The 23661-nt window shown below is 38.2% G+C and overlaps 1 protein-coding gene across 2 annotated transcripts in view; it reads left to right on the top strand.

Annotated features, from left to right (window-relative positions):
* PRKG1 (protein kinase cGMP-dependent 1) overlaps positions 1 to 23661 on the top strand; it is an 869388-nt gene that overhangs the window by 119747 nt on the left and 725980 nt on the right. For both annotated transcript variants that reach the window (XM_038411702.2, XM_038411700.2), the window contains exon 2: positions 4984 to 5150. In XM_038411702.2, the coding sequence (XP_038267630.1) occupies positions 4984 to 5150 (167 nt within the window). The remainder of the gene's footprint in view (positions 1 to 4983; positions 5151 to 23661) is intronic.

Raw genomic sequence — 23661 nt, 5'->3', positions numbered from 1 at the left:
ACATTTTTTTAAATCTGAAATACTTCCAAAATTAATTTTATTATATGAAAACTGTATTTATTAGACAAGCTAGAGAAAGTTAAGTATCTAGGAATGATACTGGACTTACACACGTAATTCTGTATATTACCAGGCTGACAAATATCCACCCCTTGGCACAACAGAATAAATCTTACTGTAATCATGACCATATATTTGCACTTAATTTTGGATTAGTTCAAGTTGAGCATTATTTTATAAAATGGATGCAAAAAAAAATTGATTAAAGGCATTCACATTGCTCAAGCAATTTTTTTTGAAGGTGGTGGTAAAATGTGAACACTGGCATAAGCTTACCATTCATTCATTCATATGTGGTTTCTCTGTATGAAGAGGAAGACTCTTTACAGACATTGAAATAGTGCTCATCACTGTGGTTGCTGTCTTCTACTAAAAATATCTAAGTCTAACTACTTCCACTGAATGCATCCAATGAAGTGAGCTGTAGCTCACGAAAGCTTATGCTCAAATAAATTTGTTAGTCTCTAAGGTGCCACAAATACTCCTTTTCTTTTTGTGAATACAGACTAAGACGGCTGCTACTCTGTAACCATTTTTAATGATATGTTGATGGGTAAATGTGATTGAAATCAAGATTATCCACAATAGTCTGTGGAGACATTTATTTTTATGATTTTTCACTTTTGGCTAAGATGAAGTATTATCAATATAATATTTGGCATATCTTTTGTCTCATCAGAGTGTCCTGTACTGGTAGGGAAACGATCTGAGTGATTTAGTGGGTCGTAGCCTTAATTTCTGCAATCCTTCTTCATGTGCTTCTTCGTAGGACCTTCATATGCAGTAAACATACTATGTTTGAGCTTTCCTTACATGGTGATAGGAAGTCTGTGTGAAAACATTACCAGTTCCTGTAGTTTGCTTGTATCATACTTCCTCTGTGGCTTCTGTTCCCCGAAAGAGAATTCCTAATGGTTTTTCTGCTCCTTCTGCCTACTATATCATTCAGACTTTCTGAGGCCCCTTCTGGAGCCCCTGAGTTGTGTCTCTCCTTCCCCCCCCTTACTTTTCATAGTCTCTGCAATAATTTATATAATTTCTGTTGCCTCCCTAACTGATCAGATTTGTCTTCCACTCTGTGTCTGAATTCCCTACAGTCACTTGATGGATATTCTTATTCTTATTTATTATTTATTATGAACACTCTATTTGAAAGAATTGGACCTTATTTTATCAAGAGGAGTCTTATTTTGACAATTAAAACTGAAATAAATGTCTGTAAATGTAATGTTAGTTGATATGATTAATGTGGAGGCTTCTGTTATACTTGTTGGCACTTGTGAATGTAAATAATGAACACTCTTTGGTGTGGTGAGCGTCTTTTTTTTTGGGGGGGGGTAGGAAGCACCAAGAAAGCACTTAGACAAATCACAGTATTAAAACAAAAAGAAAAGGCGTACTTGTGGCACCTTAGAGACTAACAAATTTATTAGAGCATAAGCTTTCGTGAGCTACAGCTCACTTCAGCGGATGCATTTGGTGGAAAAAACAGAGTGCATCCGATGAAGTGAGCTGTAGCTCACGAAAGCTTATGCTCTAATAAATTTGTTAGTCTCTAAGGTGCCACAAGTACTCCTTTTCTTTTTGCGAATACAGACTAACACGGCTGCTACTCTGAAACCAGTATTAAAACAGTACTTCTGAGAGCATGACAAAGGCTCAGTCTTGTATTAGCATAGAGAAGCCAATGAGGGAGGAAGCTGAATATCCATTTCTTCATCCTTGTAAATTTCCATAGTCTTTCATTACCAAGAACAAGAGCAATAAAAGAATAGGTGTGGTTTGGGTTGTTTTTATTTGCTTGCCCTAGTAATCATAATGATGAAATTTTAACTTTAATTAGATATCATGAAAGTAAAAAGTTTTCAACAAAGTTAGTCTAGCTGTTTTTCTAAGTCATACTGAAAAGGCTTGTGTGCTCTGGACACATCAATTAGGTCAGTGCTGTTTGTGTTTGATGTAAAGCATTTTGTTTAAAATATTTCAATGAAATAGAAGACTGAAAGCCATATTTGACATTAAAGAATAAATTCTATGCCTATGATCTGTGTTTTCCCAATACACATGAAACACACATGCTATATGGAGTAATATCCACAAGGCTTATTTTGAAAGACAATTTCTATAATGCAAGCAAAACAAGTGTATTTTTTTAGTATGTATTTTCTATATTTCATTTTTGTTTTAAGCTTCTAGAGCCACAACTTGGGCTCCTGTTCAAGAAAATGTGGTTGTGTCTTGAAATAAACTTGTTTTATATTGCTAGATTATACTTTCATATAGTAAACTTCATCCCAGTGCAGACTCTACACATGGTCCTACCTACCGCTTAAACTCCTTTCCTCAGATCAAATGCACAACATCTACTCTTAATAGTTGGACTGGGCACTGAGGAAATGTACAGGAGGAAAAGGTGGAAGCAACACTGCTCCATTAGGACCAAGCATCCACCTTATGAACAGGGAGGATGGGAGGAGCTGGGTGGCAGCAAAGCATCCTCTTGTAGCTATCAGCAGCATGTTGGTGTTCAAACAGCTGCTGAGAAGCTAAAACTAACATCATGCCAAGGATGTGTGATTCCTGCATGTTCCCCGCATATCTTGCTTCCACTTTATGTGGAGCTTAAGTGATGCATACAGTTTTGTGAGGGTCTGCAGCACTAGAATGAGTTTAACTGAGAACGGCAGATCATTTGGCAGGTTTCAATTGTCATTGCTCCATTGAAGTATATTGACTTCAGTATAACGATAACAATTTACACTGACAGAAAATATGCTCTTCTGTCTGAACGCCGAATATAGTAGTGACAGACTATCTGGTAATGTACTATATAAGAAAACTGACTACGCAGGGCACAAACCATCTGAGCCCTTTAGATGTGGGGCCTGATTTTGATGTCAGTTTCACTGGGAGAAATCATGAGACTTCATTTAAATCAAAAAGAAAAGCAGTACTTGTGGCACCTTAGAGACTAACAAATTTATTAGAGCATAAGCTTTCGTGAGCTACAGCTCACTTCATCGGATAATGCATCCGATGAAGTGAGCTGTAGCTCACGAAAGCTTATGCTCTAATAAATTTGTTAGTCTCTAAGGTGCCACAAGTACTCCTTTTCTTTTTGCGAATACAGACTAACATGGCTGCTACTCTGAAACCTGTCATTTAAATCAAGTAATCATCTGGTGTAAATGAAATCAGAAGTAGAACCAAGGAGTCACTAATCAAATTAATCAAGTCAAAGTTCTTCAATACAATAAGATACCTTTTACATCTTCTTTATTATAGATAGATAGGCTTTGAGGTGAATTTTTAAAATTCAAATTCTTACGAGCTTTTTCATCCTGGAACAGACCAATAGACCATTTGGTCCACTATTCTGCCACATACGAGTCCATGAAAGGACACTCCTCACCCCACGGACCTGGCATATTTTGTAATCTAGTATAAGGAGCTGGTTTTGGGGAAAATAACTCTTCCTAACACCAGATGGTGATTGGCTTACTGAACATTAATACTCCCTCTTTTAAAATCCCAGCTTGTAAATGTAGTAGCTGTTTTGTTTTTGTTAGTGTCTATTCTCTAAAAAGTAAAAATCATTTGCACTCTAATCAAATTTTTATATAAAGCCAACATGTGGATTAAAAGTGTATATGTCTGTGATCCCACAAATGCTAAAGACAAAGGTATCAAACAGAGATGGATTAATGACAAAGATATTGCTTCCAAATGATCCTTATTTAAATTATCTTTTTTAAGCCCTAGTCTGTACACATACCATCCTCAGGTATTCATTTGTACAAAATCATTTAAGAAGCTTTTTTTTAAAAAATTGTGTAGTGATCTTATTACTCTGTACTAACAGATGGCTTAAGATGGATATGATAGACAATCTGGGGGAAATGTGTTGAGAATGAATAATAGTACACTATTTAACAGTTACACCTGAGGACTCAATATAGGAGATGATCCTTCACATAGTAGGAGTTGATGATACCTCAGTAAAAACTTTGTAAAATATTTAGAAACGATTCTGTTGGTCATAGAAAATACATATTCTCTGGTGGCAGAGACACTGAAGTACTTCTGAAAAAACAGGTTAAACTGTACATTCTGCTATACGTTCCAGAATATTATAAGAATAAGGATGTTAAAATAACTGGTTAACAATTTATACCTTTTTATATTATGTTGACAATAAACTGCTTTCCTGCTAACACTATCAAAAGTTGCTACTTAAGTTGGGAACCTCTGACTTCTACTTCTAAAGCAATTGCATGCAAAAAACCCGAACAATTGTATATTTTTTGCACATGCTAATAAAATAATTCCTTAAAAACACCACTAATGTATAATCAAAGAAATTAATTCTTATTTCTGTAATAATGTTTTCTATGTTGTATTTAATGAACTTTTGGAATATCCTTAATACTACAGAAGGAATGCCCAACATGTACATTATTGCAACTTTTTGTATTCTCTATTTTTTGTCATTATTATACAAATATAAATAAACTACAAGTCACAAAATCTTAAATTTCTCTTTTGTTTTGTATACATTGAGAATAAATACTGGAGTAGTTATATTATTCTCATGACATCAGTATAAACATGAAACCTGTAGTTAAAAGAGATGACAAAATTATAAGTATTGAACTCTACTTCTCTTCAAAACTTGGTATATCTAATGTTCTATTTATGATAAGCATTCACAAGTTAACAAACATGTGCACACGTACCCTTTTGTATTTTTCATTTCTTCACAGATGGACTTTGCTTTCAGATTTTTTGGGAAAGTATTGGAATCTTTACAAGCAAATACATCCATCAGCGCACCAGGGCACTGTGTGAATGTTCTAAACTTCACATACTGTTAATTAACTAAATTGTCAGACAAGTGGATAAATCTTGCCTTTCTTGCCATAGGTCCAAGGATCTAATAAAGGAGGCAATCCTTGACAATGACTTCATGAAGAATCTAGAACTATCTCAGATCCAGGAGATTGTGGATTGTATGTATCCAGTGGAATATGGCAAAGACAGTTGCATCATCAAAGAAGGAGATGTGGGTTCACTGGTGTATGTCATGGAAGGTATGGTTTGTAACCCTGACACTTTGACCATTTCAATTTTTCCTTTTCATCTTAACAGCCTGCACCCAGACTGAAAGTATATTTCCTGACACAGATCTATTTTTATCTGTAGGGAAAGTGTGTGTGTGTGTATGTGTGTATTTGAAAACAAGGTGAAATACGACTTAGATATGATTACTGACTGGTGATAATCTATTACTTGTCCACCTCCTGGAGCGCTTTGAAGCTAAATTAACTAATGTTTGTAATGCACACTATGAGCCTCATATATGAAAAGCACCATGCAACTGTGAAGTATTCTTATTTAGGAGTAATGATGGAGAGTAACTATAGATTCATCACAATGTCTGATAATACAAATAAAGTAACAAGAAGACTTTATTTTCTCTTTTGGAACAAAATAGTGTGTATGGCGATGGGGGGGGGGGTAGTCTATATTCTTCTCTTGGGTAGCCACAGTATTTCTGAGAATCTCGTGATCTGATTTTTATAGGTGCTCAGCACTGTGAGCTCCCTTTGCTGTCAGTGCTCAGCCCCTCTGAAAAGCAGGTTATTGATGCATATCCTGAGACTCCTGAGTTGCTCTAAGACTTTCTATACACAGTATGTGACATTTTCAAGATACTTTTCTGAAAAAGAAAACTTGTCTGTATGGGAACACAAGAATTGTCATGTTGGATCAGACCAGGAGTTCATCTAATGCAGCATTTCTCAACCAGATGTCTGGGGCACCCTAGAAGGCCATGAGCAAATTTCAGGGGGTCTGCCAAAATAAACCAGACAGCAGGGCCAGTGTTAGACTCACTGGGGCCCAGGGCTGAAAGCTGAAGTCTGAGTAATTTAGCTTTGGAGGGCCCCCTGTGGTGTTTCAGAGTAGCAGCCGTGTTAGTCTATATTCGCAAAAAAGAAAAGGAGTACTTGTGGCACCTTAGAGACTAACAAATTTATTTGAGCATTTGTTAGTCTCTTAGGTGCCACAAGTACTCCTTTCCCCTGTGGTGTGGGGCTCCAGGCAATTGCCCTTCTTGGTAACCCTTAATGCCAGCCCTGGCTTTTAATCTACTGGATATGCAGAAAAACAGTTGTAGCACAGGTGGGCCGTGGAATTTGTATAGCATGTTGGGGGCACGGGAGGGGCTCAGAAAGAAAAAAGTTGAGAACCCCTGATCTAATAGAGCATCTTTTTTTCTGAGAGTGGCTAGTACCAGAGGCTTCAGAGAGAGGTGCCCCTGGCATTGGCCACTGTCAGAAACAGGTTGCTGTACTAGCTGGACTATGGTATATCTGGCTGGTATAGCAAAATAAATATACATGCATACAATAATTTTCCTATTGCTTGTCAGAAACATCTCTTATAGTTATGTTAGTTTGTTAGACCAGGTAAACATTGAAGAAGAACATAGTTTTGAACTGTACGTACCATACTGATTCAAGTCTCTGAACCATGTACTGGAAAACATGTATCTATGAATTCATTTCCTATACTTAGAATGTTCATTTAAACAAAAGGATGCTTAAGGCAGTAAGCCATGCTTTTAAACAGAATTTCTTGCCAAACTCTTAATAATGCTCTCCAGTTGCAAAATTCTTCAGCAGTTTCCTAAAACAGTTTTCATTTTTCCATCCTTTTAAGGCTCACTCCTTTCTCAAGGCACAGATTTGATTTCTTCAGCTTTTGATATTTATATATTTTATGCATTAGAATAATATTCTGCACTGTGAATTAGTAAATGGGAGAGTAAAAAAAAACCAGACAGGTTTTTCCCATATTATATGAAAAGGCAAGTAATTTTAAAAATATCAGTTTGATTGTATGAAATGTCAGAAATAGTCATTTTTACTTAACTTTAAAACGTACCATGTTGAAACAGAACACGTGTTTCAAATGTGTTTTTTTTTTAATTTTTTACATTTTTTTATTTTGTAGCGTGGTAAGTTAAGGTTCATAGACTTTTGCATGCATTGTTAAATGCCATCTCTCAATACAAAAGATTTCCAAAATGCTCAAAATCCAAACCTGTGATAACACAATACTACTAATATACGCAAGGAGCATGGCTGGTGACAGCCATTCTTTGCAGCATCATCCCTTGGCAAATCTGAGAGGAAATAATTACAAAACCAATGTTGACTCTGTTGGTTCCTGTTGTATGCCTTGGAGAGGAATTTTGGGGCCAAAGTACAAATGCGAAGAAAGGGTTCCTCAGGCTGCCATTTTGTCACTAGAATAAATGACACTAGAATTTTGTCACTAGAATCTGGTTGGGAGTACTAAAGAGGATTTGACTCTTCACTGGAAGACCTGGGCTTACATTACTCCACGAGAGTTATAGAATTTCTATAGACTTTAATTTTAATGTGTTAGTTTCACTGGAGAAATCTTTCATTAGTTTACTATCAACACTATTTTCTCAAATCATGTTGAAAACATTCTTTTCATGGATTCTATTCTTTACTCCTGAGGGAATTCTGCACCAAAAAAATAAATTCTGCACAAAATATTTGAAAATTCTGCAAATTCTATTTGTTGATAAATAACTGTGGAGTCTTCACCATGGCAGATCACTGGCTGAATGGAGGAGGAAGATCCTGCACCCAGGACAGAGACTTTGGTGGTGAGGCTGCACCCTTCCCTGACACAGCGCAAGGCCAGGCTTGCCCCAGACACATCCTGGAGTCCTGCCCCTCTGTGCCAGGTGCACCAGGTGTGGACAGGCATGCTCAGCCCAGCAGGATCCAAGTGTGGAGGAGCTTAATGTTGGGGGATCCAGGTGTGGGGCAATCTGGGTGCAGGCAGCTCAGTGGGGAATTTGGATGTACAGGAGCTTGTTGGGGGAGGGTTCTGAGTGCAGGGACAATGGGACTTTGCAGGGGGGGTCCATGTGAAGATGGTTGGGGCTCATGGGGAGGGGTGTCTGGCTGTCGGGGGATCAGGCTTGGCAGGGGGGATCTGGGTGCTGCAGGAGTGGGGCTAAATCAAGTGGGGACTTGAGTGCGGGAGGCTTGTTGAGGTGGTCCAGGAGCAGGGGAGTGGGGCTTGTTGGGGTGTGGGTTTGATGAGCCTGCTTGATGGGGGAGCTCCAGCTGCCACTGCTGCCACCATTGAGGGGGACACTACATGCTGGGTTTCTGATTTACTGCCCCTCCCCTCTATTCTCTGCTACCCCTGCCCCTCTTCCCTGCCCCACTGCTGGCACTCACCGTTGCACGGAAAACAGGATGGTGGCCATGTAGGGTACCAAGCGCACATAGACGGGAGGATGACTGGCACTAGGACCCAGGAAGTGGCCTCCAGCTGCAGAGTCAGCAAACTGGAAGGACACTCTCCCTCACCTGGACAGCTCTGCACTTGCAGAAATGGGGTTGGGGGGAGGCCGTGGCATGTGACCCTGCATGACCCCTACATGTCGCCTCTGGGGGGGAATGCCCCTCAAACTATGCCCATAGGCATCCCCAGCCCTATGGTGATTTACTTCTCCACCAGCTGCTCTGGGCTCCGGAAAGGATGCACCCACGCCGCTGGGGAGGGGTGAGTGATTGCTCTTGCTGCTTACCTTTGCTTCCCCGTCATCTTCTGTGAGGAGGCAAAAAAATCTGCAGGGGACATGTATTCCGCTCATGCAGTGGAGCAGAATTCCCCCAGAATTCTCTTGTATCTGTAACTCCCATGCATGTTAATGGAAGTTATTCATGTACAGCACTAGGTAACAGCTAATGCAATGTCTATTTCTAGCTTTTAGTTCAACATTCCGATGCAGACTTTTTTAATGTCTGAATTAGACATCTGTTCTGTTTCCTTTAAATATCTTAATTTTCTATTGGTCTAAATACTGTGTAGTGAAACACACATCACTTTTGTTGTCACTTTCTTCTACACACATTATACTATCCATTTCATGGAGGTTGTGATAACCTTACATTGCCCACATGTTGCACTGATATCTGATTATTGTGAAGGAACAATAGTGATTCCATGATTAAGTCTGAAAGCCATTTGTATTCACCCATGTGAGGTTTATAAAATATGCCAGTTCCACTGGCTCTAGTGAAGTTTTGACAGTTAAAGTCCCTGTGCTCCATAGTTTGAGTTCCTAATTTTTCTTCAGTTCCCTTTCCATGAACATTTTTTTAAAAAAATCTATGTATGTTTGCAGAATTCCAGAGTGAACGCTGTAGATCTGAGAATCTTGATAGAGTATTAAGCTCCTAAACTCTGGCTTGACCACTAGGGGTTTTCTACACTTTGTGAAGGTAATTCCAGATCTGCTAAATTCCTTAGCCTAGATTGTGTGGTTTTACCTGCCAAGAACAGCCCAGGGAAGGATTTATGACTGAGTTACAATTCCCTCCTTGGTTCTCCACTAGCTCCAGCAGGGAAGTAATCTGCTATTGCCCTATATCAATATCAGATTACTTTTCCATCTCTGCTAGCTGGTGTACTGGGAGTCAGTCTATCCGTTCCCCACCCTCAGCTACAAATATGGGTCCTCTGACTCCAGTTCCACTGACTATGATACACTCCCCATTGCTCAAGCTCTGACCAGTGATGTGGGTAGCCTATGCTGGGGAATATGGGGGCTTTCTATGCCTCCCTTCTCTATTGCACAGAGGCATACAGCAATAGACAGCCTTGCCTTATAAGGGCTACTGAGTGATCTCTATAGAACTATATCTTATAGTACCATTCAAGAAATAATTTTTAAATGTCTATATAAAAATTGAGGCAATTCTTATGGAACAGCTTTAATTAAGGCAATTCAAGCTGTAAATAATTATACATTGAGCACACATCTTTAGAACATTATCAAAAACTTAAATATTTAAAGTGAAAAATCACACTTAAGGCTCCTAAAATAATGTTACTACTTCCACATCACTCTCTACCATTCTGTCTTCAGTGTAATCCCCTAATCACCGGTACAAAAATACAGTAACACTATGTTCAATCAGGACCCTTGACGTACCTCCTTTCAAATTGTTTTTTGATCTTTTTTTTACTAACTAGTGTAATTTATTTACACTTTTAACTCTCAGATAAATTTTGTTTATAAATTCTATACATAGAATTATGACATTCTCTCTCTGTATGCCTTCTTTTTGCCAGTCTTTCTTCTTGGTTTCAGCTGAAGTGGAGAATGAAGGCATTACACAAGGACACGGATTTTTCTCTGACTTCATGTCAGGTTGTGATTGAATTACCTCTGAAATTAGAGGTATTTAGTTTCAAAGAGGTTATTTTCTTGTCTTTATTCCTTTGCTCCTTTCCCCCATCTTTTTATATATATTTATATATAATATTTTTTAAAAGGTGCCATGCATCTTTGTTCACTTGATCCAGAATTAAACAGCTCCTATTATGAGAATTTTTTTTCAGTTAAGTGAATTCTACTTTACTTAATCCCAAGTCTATAGCTCTTACAGTTCTTTTGTTTCCCTCATTACTCACTCCTCCATCCATCTTTCTGTTATGTAAGTACTGATTTTTATTCCTTTTCCGAAGAATGGTCCATTGACCATTGGTCCTTTAGCCTAGGACTGGGAGACATAGGTTTGGGTCCCTGCTCTTCTAAAGACTTCCTGGGTAATCTTGAGGAAGTCACTTAGAGTGTCTATGCTTCAGTTCCCGAGCTATAAATGGGTTAACTGTACTTCCTTACGCTTGCAGGGGTGTTATGAGGAAAAACAAATTAAAGCTTGCGAGGTGATCAGATACTGTGGTAATGAGGACCATATGGGTACCTTAAAAGGGTTGATACAGCACTGCTTATAACTTACTGGTTTTGTCATTTAACAATGATTCCCTCTTGCAAATAGATGAAACAAAAATAAATAATGAAATGGGGGAAATCATGTTCTATTTGTGCATCAATGATATTCCTGCCCATATTCATTAATGTTCAACATTTGCTAAGAGCATAAGGGTATAATTTTCACATGAATGAGGTCTTGAGTAAATTTAACATGAGAACATAGTATATTAATACTCTGAAGAACTTTGGCCTTATGTAAGTAAGTGTCTCTCTGTGACCATTGTCAGGTAAAGTCCACATGGTAAGCTTACTCTATTAGTAAGCTAACTCTGCTGAAGCCAATGGAATGACACTGATGTAAAGTGACAGGAGAATCAGCCCCACTGTCTCTAGTTTCTAACATCCAAGTGCATATTTGTTTGTCATTTACTTAATTTTCTTCAGAAAAGAAATTAAAATATGTATTCAGTCTATGCATCATAAGTTATTTCAGCATTATTAACATAGTGTAAAAACTAACTAAATTTAATCAGCCTTCAAGGCAAAGGGGCTAGGTAGTGGAGCTATTTTTATAACTGGTTTTCATCGTATTTTATAGACCTATAAGAAGATACAATCCCTTCTTTGATCTTATAATCTAAATAATATATCAGAACAGGTAATGACAATATGGCATGATGGCCAGATGGTAGTAAAGGGGTAGAAGAGAACAGCAAGCAATGAAAAGGGAATGGTGCCAGCAGAAAGGGCTGTTTCTCAGGATTATGTGAAGTTTTTTGTTCTTTATCTCATTTCACTTTTTTTCTCTCACTCTTTGTTCTTATCCTTTCTGTTTCTTTCTTTCATCATCAAGAAGTATTCTATGCCTTTTATCATACCATCTGACACATGTAGAAAAAGAAAAGACTGCCTCCTTCTTGCATTCCAAGTAACCTCAGTCTTTCCTCAAATCTCACTTCCTCTATCTTCTTGTCATTGGTCTCCATTCTGGCCCTACTCACTCAATTCTATGCCTATACAAAAGGCATAGAATTGTAAATAGGGGAAAGAGACAAGAGCAGCAATAATAGGAGAAAAGAAGGTGAAGCATAGGAAGCAAGAGAATAAGAACAAGAAGAGGTTTAGACAGGTTCAGAAGTATACAGATGTTTGAGCATGAGGGCAAGTAGTTTTGTCTTAATGTGGAAAAAGTATAGAAGCTGAAGAAAGGAAATGAGAAGTGGGTGACATGTTCACAGTGATGTGAGGAAAATTTTAGCTACAACACTTTGGATAACTGAAAAAAATTGAGAAGTAGGAAGCAGGACTTTTAAGTGTGCCATATTTTGTGGGAATTCATCATTTTGATGTAGTTAGACTTTCTGTTCAATGGTCCCACAAAGTCAGGCCCCAGAATGAGAGAGATCCCCATCCAAATACTTTTTAGTCTAGGGAAAAATCGACTCATCTGGGAGTCCATGTGTGACCTCTACTGATTGCTGTTTATATTTCTATGCATTTATTATTGAACAAAGCCTCATCCATCTCCCCTAGAAGATACTCAAGTATCATTCCCATTTTACAAATAAGTTTACAAAGAGGTTGCACAAAGTCACCTCAGGCCATGGAGGGCGTTTACAGTCTTGGTTGAGCTCCCTTTCTTTGATGAACACTAGGCAGCTGAATTTGGATCCATGATCTGGATCTGTGTGCTTCTAAACTCTCCTGGGCAGGCACCAGCCACAATCTCTGGCTTCTTGGACATACCTCCTGAGTGCCAGTGTTTCTGTAAGTACTGATAAAAAGGACTTGCGTATAAATGCCAAGTACACCATTACAGAAGTATTTATAAGTACAAGTATGCTGTGGAAATAGTACTTATGTATATATAAGTACAAGTACTTTCAACACCTGTATTCCCTGCAATTGTCTGGCTAATATATGGATGACAACAACCTAAATAATATAAGCACAGTGTGGAAGAGAAATAAAAAGAGCAACAGGATTTTATTCATATAAACAAGTAAGCATTGAATACCATGAAAAAATCTTTCAAATGTAAATAAATTTATACGTTTCCTTTTCATTTTGTTTGTGCGTGTGTGTGGGCATTTTTCTTCAGTACCAGCATAATTTCAAACATGTCATCCTGAAGACAGTTCCTTTTTTGGCAAAAGGATTTGTCCATAGGGTAGGCAACTCTCCAGGATTGTCCCAGAGTCTCCAGGAATTAAAGATTAAGCTTTAATTAAATATTGTCATGTGATGAAACCTCCAGGAATACATCCAACCAAAATTTGCAACCCTATTTTTCCAGCATTACAGAAGAGAAGGGAGTGGGGCATCATCCTGCTGGTGTAGCAGCAGGGCCAATGGAAAAAAACAACTGTCAAATGGAACTCAGGGCCTGAACACCCAAGCCAGTACAATGGGCAATGGGGCCCAGCCAGAATGCAGAATAGCTGTGACTGTTTCAAAAAAATTGTTTTTAAAAGTACTTAGATTTCAAAAAGTTACTTATGCTTTTTAAGTACCTTTTTAAAAAGTACCTAAATATAAGTCCTAAGTACAGAATATTTAAAGTACTAAGTATAAGTGTGAAAAATACCTCAAAATACTTAAGTACATGGTAACACTGCTGGGTACAGACTGTCTGGTACTACCTCTAGGGAATGGTACCCCAAATCCTGCTGCCCTGGGTCGCCAAATCAATTTTGAGCACCGCCAAGACCCCGTAATTATTCAAGCACTCCCTTCCCTTAACCGTGCCTTCATGGGTACTTTGATTTATCGTTTGTCCCTTCAGGGACATGTGGTAGTTGAAGCAAGTAATGTACAGACTTTGCAGAGGAATTTCTAATCCAATCACACTTTACTCATAGACAAATCAAAAAAGGTGCATGGCTGGGGTGCCAGAATAAGGGGTGATGGGGTCATGGCGAGCAACGGAGGGAGGGGAGTGGTGGAGAGGAGGGAGCTAGGTCTTGAGGGGGTGGGGGGAAAGGCAGCACAGGAGCAGGGCCTCAGGGGAAGTGGTGGGGCAGGGTCTTGGGGAGAGTGGGTGGTGTGAGGGCAAGTCTAGGGGGAAAGGGCTGCATGGGGGAGAATATCCACAGTGCAGGCAGCTGAGCCTCCCCCCAGTTTTAGGGTGTGTCCTCCACTCCTGTGCATGGATCTTTGGGCAATATAATAACCATGTGTGTGGAATTCACTCCCTTGTATTCCTTGCCACTTTTTGAGTGTTCTTTGGATTTTGTTCACTATCTTCAGGGGTTCCAAGACTCCAATTCTGGACTCCTCCATCTCAGGTTTGTTTTCATGGTCATGAAGACTTCTCAGACTCCTGCAGCAGCCTTCCTTCCATTGTTCATGACAGACAATTATGAGTTTCCCCACTTAACGAACAAGATTCTTCTTCTTTTTTTAAACAGTAACTCCTAACACTTTTTTTCATCTTTGTTTCTTCAAGTCTGTTGGGGATTTTCCACGGCTCCAACCCTACCCTCTGCAGACAATGTGGGGAAGAACCGATTTCATTAGGCTGCAGCCATCTCCTTGTTCAAGGGTGCTTCCATTTGAATGGAAATTTATTTAGATTAATTACTCTTAATTGTTCCTGTCAGACCTCCCTAGCCCAGGTGACACAGCTCATTAGCAAATGGCTTATTTAGTATACCCTGAGGCACTGAAGGATACAGCAATTTCATAACATCAACCAGAAATCATAAGTTTTGCATAAATTAGACTATCAGGGAGGAAATAGAATCCAGGTCCCTAAATGGCATTCTCAAGTCACATCTGCTCAGCTTTTCATAGTGAACGTTCCAATGTGCGTTGGCTGTCCTGTCTGTAACCATTTGACTACACTCTCGTGTCAGGAATAGAACACAACATTCTGCTATTGTTATGACCTGCTGAGAGACCTTATGTCATTTTCCCCACCTAGGTCCACAGAGAGGATAACAGTTATTCCTTTAAAAGAAAAGGAGTACTTGTGGCACCTTAGAGACTAACAAATTTATTTGAGCATAAGCTTTCGTGAGCTACAGCTCACTTCATTGGATGCATCCGATGAAGTGAGCTGTAGCTCATGAAAGCTTATGCTCAAATAAATTTGTTAGTCTCTAAGGTACCACAAGTACTCATTTTCTTTTTGAGAATACAGACTAACACGGCTGCTACTGTGAAACCAGTTATTCCTTTAGCACAGAGGTTCTCAACTTTTTTCTTTCTGAGGCCCTTCAACATGCTATTAAAAACTCAACAGCCCACTTGTGCCACAAGAAATGGTTTTCTGCATATAAAAGCCAGGGCTGGCATTAGGGTGTAGCAAGCAGGGCAACTGTCTGGGTCCCCATGCCATAGGGGCCCCTATGAAGCTATATTGCTCAGGCTTCAGCTTTAGCCCCAGGCAGCGGGGCTCAGGGACCTGGGCTTCAGCCCCATACAGTGGGTTTCGGCTTTCTGCCCTGGACCCCAGCGAGTATAATGCTGGCCCTGCTTGGAAGTCCCCCTGAAACCTGATCAAGGCCCCATAGGGGCTCCCGGACCCCTGGTTGAGAACTACTACTTTAGCTGAAGTGATAAAGGTCTGTTCTAGAGATCTGGGTCCAGGTTCAATTCCTGCTGACAGTCCATTGGGGGAGTAGTCTTTATGGCTGATGGGATGGAATTTCTCCAGTTTTCTTTCTTTAAAACTGTTTAATTCAAACACTGAAAAAATATCCTTTTAAAAACAAGTTTTAGAGTTGAAACCAATATAATCTGTCAACTCTGGCATGATGCTCAACAAAATACAGATGTTCCACTATCTGGCCACTTTGTCATATGCCTTGTGTCATACGTTTAGAGATTGAAGGTTGGGAGACAAGGCAAGGAGGCCAGAATGGATTGTATAAGTCAAGGAAGTAGTGGATAGTGCTAAGACTGTATGGAAAGTTCACACTGAAACCAAAGCCCAATCAAAATGAGGTTCTATGACACTTTTAAACCTTAGTCCAGGCTTGGGAAAGATTCTTAGGTATGGGCTCATACTACTTGCCCAGTCCTTCTTACCATTTTCAGTATTTCTCTGCCTGTGTTTAGTTATATAGTCCTCATCACTTATCTAAGTAGTGAAAAAATAGAAATAACAGCAACTCTCCCTGTTTCCCATCATCTGTGTGTGGAGCGGGAGCGGGGAGGAGAAAGAGAGAGAGAAGACCTTTTCTGGGAAAGCTAAATTGAAGAAATGAATTTTGCTTTTTGATTAGAAAGTAATTATCCTTCCCCTTTTTGTGGGAGTGAGCTCTACAGTCTAGTGCCCATGAAAGTTCTGTCTCTGACACTCATGAACCTCTGCTTTTTTGGCAGTGTGTTCTAGTGTAATGTAGTTGTCATGAGAGATTGTAGTCGTGGAGGGAGAAGTGATATCTTAGGCAGTTTGGGCCAGTCCCTTGGAGGGTTCTGCATATCAAGACAGACCTTGGACTAGAATAATCTGCACTATAGAGCAAGTACAGGGAGTGGACTACTCTCCCATTTGTGTATAACCTGAATTAGCTGCAGAGACATCCCACAATCCCTACCAACACCTTGGAGGTTCCTTAGAAACCATGCTGTGGTGAAGAAATTGATTTTTAGGATGTGAACAAATATCCACTAGAGAGATAATTCTCCAGATCACCTACAACAGGCATGTTCCACTAGAATGATGAAATTTTCAATGACCAGATGGAGACTTGTCTCTTGCACAAACAGTGAAAATCTGCTGTTACCTGTACATGTAAGATAACATCTTTGCCTGGAATCAAGCCAGTTTGCTCCAGCAGAAAATAATTTGAGAATTAAATAAATTTAGCAGAAATTTTACATTAGTGTTTTGGTTTTTAAAATCATATGGGGTATATGTTTTACTTCTATGTGCAGTTGAATTGGTTCTTTGTTTCCTGCTTGAGAACTGTGGTTTCCCTCAAAGCCTAAGAAGTGGTTGTCTTAATCAGACAGTCACTTTCTGCCCTGATATTTCCCTGTGTCCCTACCACCCTTAACTTAGTCTAAGGGCATGTCCTCACTAGCAACGTGGGTGTGTAGTGGCAGCACCAGCACAGGGAAGAGCTCTCCCAGTGCTGTAAAACCTGCCTCCAGGGAGTAACTACCAGCACTGGGAGCGGGCTCCCAGGCCTGTAACATGGCAGTGTAGACCGTGCTACAGTGCTGAAACTTTCAGCGCTCAGGGTATGTGTGTGTTTTTTCACACTCCTGAGTGAGAAAGTTGTAGCACTGTAAAGTGGCAGTGTAGACAAGTCCTAAATAAAAAACAAAATCAACAGTTCAGGGTCAGATATGGGGGGAGGCCCAGTGAAGTTATTTGTTGTCTTGTACCCTCTCTTTAGGCAAAATATTGCTGGAATTTAGCAATTTTAAACACGTTGTAAATATTGGGAAAGGTACATGTGTAAAGAATGTGCAGCATTTTCATACATCCAGCTCTGCTTTGTGTTAACAGTTTTGACTTGTGTGTGGAAGTTACTTCTCACTAATGAGGTGGTGTGATATATGCCATGTCGAAAACCAACTGTTTCCTCTTGTGCTCCTTCTCTGGAATTTATCTACATCAGTGTGTTCTATCTGATGGTTGGATTACAAAAGAAAAGGTGGTCAGTGTGACATTACCCATGGTACAATCTGGACTGTTGAATAGAGGTGTCCCCTTAACTGTCTCACCTGGGATGCCTTTTACAGTCAGTACAGCCATCCCTAGCCTGCTCACACAGCCTTCATCATGTAAATTCACTCCCAGATGAACACATGAACACTCTGACCGGTCACTCATGAATTACACACAGGGCAACACCCGCACACTCTCTAGTCCTAGCCTTGTTCCCCCACAAATGTGCATATTATACTATTCAGCTCGCTATTGAACAATGCAAGCACCGTAGAAAGTCCATCATTGCATCAAAGGAAAATATGTTCAACAGTCTAGTTTATCCCAAATGGAGTTTCCCACACAACTTAATCCAAAAACACTGGTTAAGATTAAACAATAAAGTAAGTTTATTAACTACAGAAAGATAGCTTGTAAGTGATTACAAGCATTGATGCATAAAAGTCAGGATTGCTTAAAAAAGAAAATAAAAGGTATTAGCTTTGTATTACTCTAATTTAATATGCTAAGTAAACTTAAAAGCAAAGATTTTGTCTCACTGTGATTTGTTGTAAATTTCACAGTCTAGGTCTCTTTCCAGCTTGGGACCACTCCCCATTAGTTTTGTTCTTTGAGAATCGTTGATGTTGAGATGAAAGGAGGAGAAGTAAAATGGAGGCCACAGTCTCTCTCTGATACCACCCTCCCCTCTTTGAGGATTGCCCCGCAACTGGGGTTCAGGTCACAAGTATTCTATTGCGGTCATGAGGCGTGAAAATTTCCTGTGACGCAATGCACATTTCTTTTTCATGCCTTCCTTCCTGCCAAGGAGTAGCTGTTTAACTAGGTGATTGTCCAATTGATTATGCTGATAATTGGCTGGGGGCAGCAAGGTATCTTTGGATTTGAAGAACTTGTTTGAGTCTGCCTTTCTAACTTTAGAACATGTTACAGCAATATTATACAGTATAAACTTATAAGTTTACATAAAGTGTTGGTACACATATTTTACCAGGACAATGAGTTTTCAAATGATACCTCACAAAATGTATGATAGTCTTGTAAAAGTGATAACCATAATAGTATAGACTGTCACAGTCAGGAAGTATAATAGATAAACCAGCTGATAATGTTCATCTTATAGGCTCTCATATGAACCTCAAATATGCCATTCTAAACAAATGTTCTGGCATTTAAAAAATCTTTTAATACGTCTAAAAAGAAATTTGTTTATGCTGTTTGTATGGAAGAAAGTGTATTTAACTGGGAAAAAATGTTATTTATTGCCATACCTGAAGATATTCATATCTGAATTTTTACCAATTTTTTTCATTTTTAATTTTCTATCACAATAGTGATAGATACTGTATATTACTCTGCACAGTCAATGCTTTTCATAACTCTGACACAGAATAGAGGTTCTGAACACTCAGTCTCCATCCCCACCTCCAACTTTGAAGATGTTCAGATTGAAATCTAATATCGGATCCATCCCTTGTCTTAACTGCTACATCAGATGTGTTATATTTTGTTGTTCTTAGATTTAAGTTACAAAGAACACATTTCTCAAAGAATGTTCATTTCAGGTAAACAGTTCTGCTATTTCTGTAACTGTTTAGTAATTGTACTTTTGTGGTGTTTACCCATAATTCTACAGCCTCAGTGTTTGCTGAATTGACCAGATATCAATGACCCTGTATGGGAATCTGGGGAGAGCAGGCTGCATTGTGCATATATTTGTATACATTAAAATGTATATGACTATATTTGTATACATGGAGAGAAATAAAACATAATTTGATTAGTATTTCTTAATTCCCATTATAAATTGACAACACAAGCACAACTTTTTTTAAAAAAAGACTACTTCCACAAACTGTAGGCTTTTTATTAATGCAGTGTGAAAAAGCTTGCAACACAAGAAAATCACCATAAATTATATACTGATTCAAAAAAGCTATACAATTCCTTCAGCAGTCTCTGAGATGTAGCTTGGGCAACCTATTTTGACATTTAATTGAAGGCCTTATGCATCTAAATAGCTTTTTGTGAATTTTAAAAATGCAAAATCCATCAGTGTACAGATAGAGAATGAGCCTGTAGCTAGGTTTTCTAGGTGAAGACTTCTTAAATATTATTGGGGGGAAAAATCTGGAATTGTTTAAATTTAGCATTACTACAATTGGAAGTCGTGACACTTGGATGCTTTTTTCAAAATAACAAGAAGTTATTACTAAATACATTTACATTAATAATCTGTGCAGTCTTTTTCATGCATTTACTGTATAAGCCTATATTAAAATGTATTTGTTTCAGAGTATTAAAAACAAGGTATATGTATACATCATTAAAAGATATGGGAACAAATGCTTTTGAACCAATAATTGTCAACCTACTTCTAGCAATCTTCAAGAATTTAACAAGGGTGTTGTTGAATGTTCAGTTACTCTGCTTACTTTTTCCATATCAAAGTAATATTAGAGAGCATCTGTTGAAGATGGTCAAACTCTTATGAAAAAAGTTTTTCTGTTGCGTTTATGTATTATCATTTTTATATTTAGCACAGTAAAAATCAAAGTCCTCCATAACTGCATATCTACTTAGTTTTCAGAGTAGCAGCCGTGTTAGTCTGTATTCGCAAAAAGAAAAGGAGTACTTGTGGCACCTTAGAGACTAACAAATTTATTAGAGCATAAGCTTTCGTGAGCTACAGCTCTTAGTGTAACCTTTCTTTCAAAATTCAAACTACCTTAACAGTTATGCTTCTTGAAAATAATTTTTTATTCCCTAATTCTAGAGAGAGATTATTCTATTTCCTGTGGATATTAATTTGTAAATTACATGGTCACATTTGAATAACGCGACTAATGAAAAATTGTATTTTGTTGCTGGCGGTGTTTGGGTGCCTTATGTAATGAGTATACACATATATACAGAATGATAGTAGTTACAGGTATAGCTGGTCTGGAAGTTGTCAATGAAACATTTTTTGGTGGAAAATATCAATTCATCAAACTTTTTGCAGAAACGTATCTATTTAAACTCTTGTTGGAAAAGTTTCTAAGGTCGAGGAAGGAATTACTTGTCAGAGAGTGAGGGAGGAAACATCCCACATCCAAAAATATCCAGTAGCCCAGTGGATAGGGTAGGAGATGCCTGATTCAGAACAGGGATTTGAGCCTGCTAATCCCATTTAAGTGTCCTAAACACCAGTTTATCTGTCTCTCTTTCCGTCTCTTCTGTTGGAGCTGTTCCACTTGGTAGAAATAAATGTTAATTGGGGCAGAGTGAAGTGGAATGAAAATTCCAAAACCTCAATGTTTTTGTGAACTGGAATTTTGTTTCCTGGCCAGCCTGAGTTACAGATCAAATACATTTGTTTTATTTGTTCTGTGTATCAAAATTTTTTTTTCCCTCGGTATTTTTCTAAAACTTACACAATAGTGCTTAGCACTTTAAATAAACAGATAAGAGAGGATGTGTTATAGATGTACAAAATAATGAAGAATACTGTGCAGAGATGTTGTATTGGGTGTTTCAATTTACCCTTTCTCATAATAGATGAGAATAAATCCAATGAATCTGTAAAACAGCATATTTAAAACTGATTAATGTGTTATGAAAATGTATTTCCATTTAACTGTGTAAGTTTGCTGCTATAAGAAAGCTTAATCAAACTTAGCAGAATTAGAAAAAATTGTTAGACATTTATGCAGATAATGAAAACATCCACAATTACATTAGACAGGATTAAAAACAAAAATTACAAAACCCATATGCTTCAGGACATTAACTAATTACTAACTAGTGGGAGGGCAGTAAGAAGACACTTCCATAATGGGCAGGTTATTCCATAATGGTCATTGTAGAGGTCTGTGGTGTGGTTTGTTTTGGTTTTTTTGGGGATCTTCATTTATGTATCTAGCACTAGCCAGTGTTAGGACATGATACTGGGCAACATGGGTTATTGGCTGTACAGAGTGGTATCCTGTGTTCCTCTGTACCAGTTTAATAATCAGGAGGGAAAAAAGAACTTTAGCATTTAAGAATGTTCACTAACTTTATAACATTAAAATTCTAATGTGGGCAGAGTATTAGTTACTTTCTCATTTGGTCTTGTATTTAATAATTAATTTAACCACAGCAATATTTAAATTAAATAACAGGCCCTTCGCACCTTCCAATGAGAGAATCTGTGGGAGGGACAGAGGGAGTGGAAAACTCAATGAGATTTTCCTTGAGTTTTCTCCAGAATTGTTTAGGCAGGACAGATAGTGTTTCCTTTTTGGAACAGGCTGCTGAGCCAGCTAACTCTCCCCTCGCCCCCAATCTTCTGGCAGAGCAATCGGGGAATATAGTAATTTTAACACTTCAGTAAAAATGAGCAAATAAACATGTCTATCCATTTATGATAATACTGTGCTTTAACATCTATTTAAATGCAGGCCTTAGACTTTACATTTTAAATAATGGCAAGAAGGATATGTGTGGTTTTTGTTTGTTTATGTTTGTTTTGTTTTTTTAAACCTTGAGGACCTGTTTGATGGCTAATCCAGTCTGATCAGATTTATATATGTTTCAGTGAACGTACTGTGGCCAGTGTAAAGCTCAACAGTTCAATACTAGAAAAAAACAATCCAAACATAGGCTAATGAATCTGATATTACAAAGTACTTCCATGTAACCACATTTAATTATTAATAAAACAATTTCTACATTAACTAAACATCAAGACAAACTCACAAATTTATAAACAATAGAAGAATGAAATATAGATAGTGCTTTTATGTATCTATTAGGTACTGAATAGTGAAGTATCTCATCTGTTCACAGGGTTAAATTGTGATGTATAGAGCTTACCCATTGGGTTGGGAGGCAAATATAAATGGTCAGTTTTTCATAAAATCTTTTTTTATTCTTGTACTACAATGAAGAATTTGTTCTAAAGCTGAAGCTGGAAGGCAATTTGGGTGAAAATGATCATGAAATGGCAGATTTTCATGATTCTAAGGAAAGGAAGGAGTGAGAGCAGTAGAATGAGGACAATAGACTTCAAAAAAGCAGAGGTATTGAACAAATTGAGAACTGGTAGGTAATGTCTTGTGAGAAGAAAATCTAAGGGATAAAGGCATTCAGAAAAGCTAGCAGTTTTTCAAGGAGACAATGTTAAAGGCACAACTGCAAATGATCCAGATGCAAAGGAAAGATTGGAAAAATAGTTAGAGGCCAATATGGCTCCACCAGAAGCTCTTTAATGACTCTGAAAATCAAAAAGGAATCCTACAAAGTGTAAATATGGTTGAATTGCTAAGGAGGAGTACAAGAGAATAGCACAAGTGTGTAGGAGCAAAATCCCAAAGGCAAAGGGACAGTGTGGGTTGCACCTAGCAAGGGACAACAAGAGGTTAGAATAGAAGGCAGTTTAAATAATTTAAATAACAATAGAAGTTCTTTAAATAATTAAGAGCAAGAGAGAGAAGAAGGAAAGTGTAGGCCCTCTATTTAGCAGGCAAGGATCGCTAATAAAGACATCAAGAAATCTGAGGTGTTAATGCCTGTTTTGCTTCAGTCTTCACTAAAAAGGTTTAATGGAGGCCAGATACTCAACACAAGTAATATTAACAACAAAGGGGAAAGGCACAAGCCAAAATAGGGAAAGAACAGGTTAAAGAACATTTAAATGTTAGATATATTCAAGTTGGCAGGGCCTGATGAAATTTTTAAGGAACTAGCTTAAGCCATCTCTGAACCATTAGCAATTATTTTTGTGAATTCATGGAGGACAGATGAAATCCCAGAAGACTGGAGAAAAACAAACATAAAACCTATCTTTACAAAAAGCGGGGTGGGGGCGGGGAAGAGGATCCAGGGAATTATAGACCAGCCAGCCTAACTTAGATAGTTGGAATACTGAAACAAATAATGTAAACAATTAATTTATAAGCATGTAAAGAATAATAGGCTTATAAGCCAGTGTGGATTTGTTTAGAACAAATCATGCCAAATTAATCTAACTTCCTTCTTTGATCCCATTACTGGCCTTGTGTAAAGTGGGTAAGCAATAGATGTGATATCTTGATTTTTCGTAAGGCCTTTGACACTATCCCATATGACTTTCTCATAAGCAAACTAGGGAAATAGGGTCTAGAAGAAA

This window comes from Dermochelys coriacea, chromosome 7 (genome assembly GCF_009764565.3).
Source record: "Dermochelys coriacea isolate rDerCor1 chromosome 7, rDerCor1.pri.v4, whole genome shotgun sequence".
Lineage (NCBI taxonomy): Eukaryota > Metazoa > Chordata > Testudines > Dermochelyidae > Dermochelys > Dermochelys coriacea.
The sequence above is the reverse complement of the archived record's forward strand: the minus strand, read 5'-3'. Positions and strand labels throughout refer to the sequence as shown.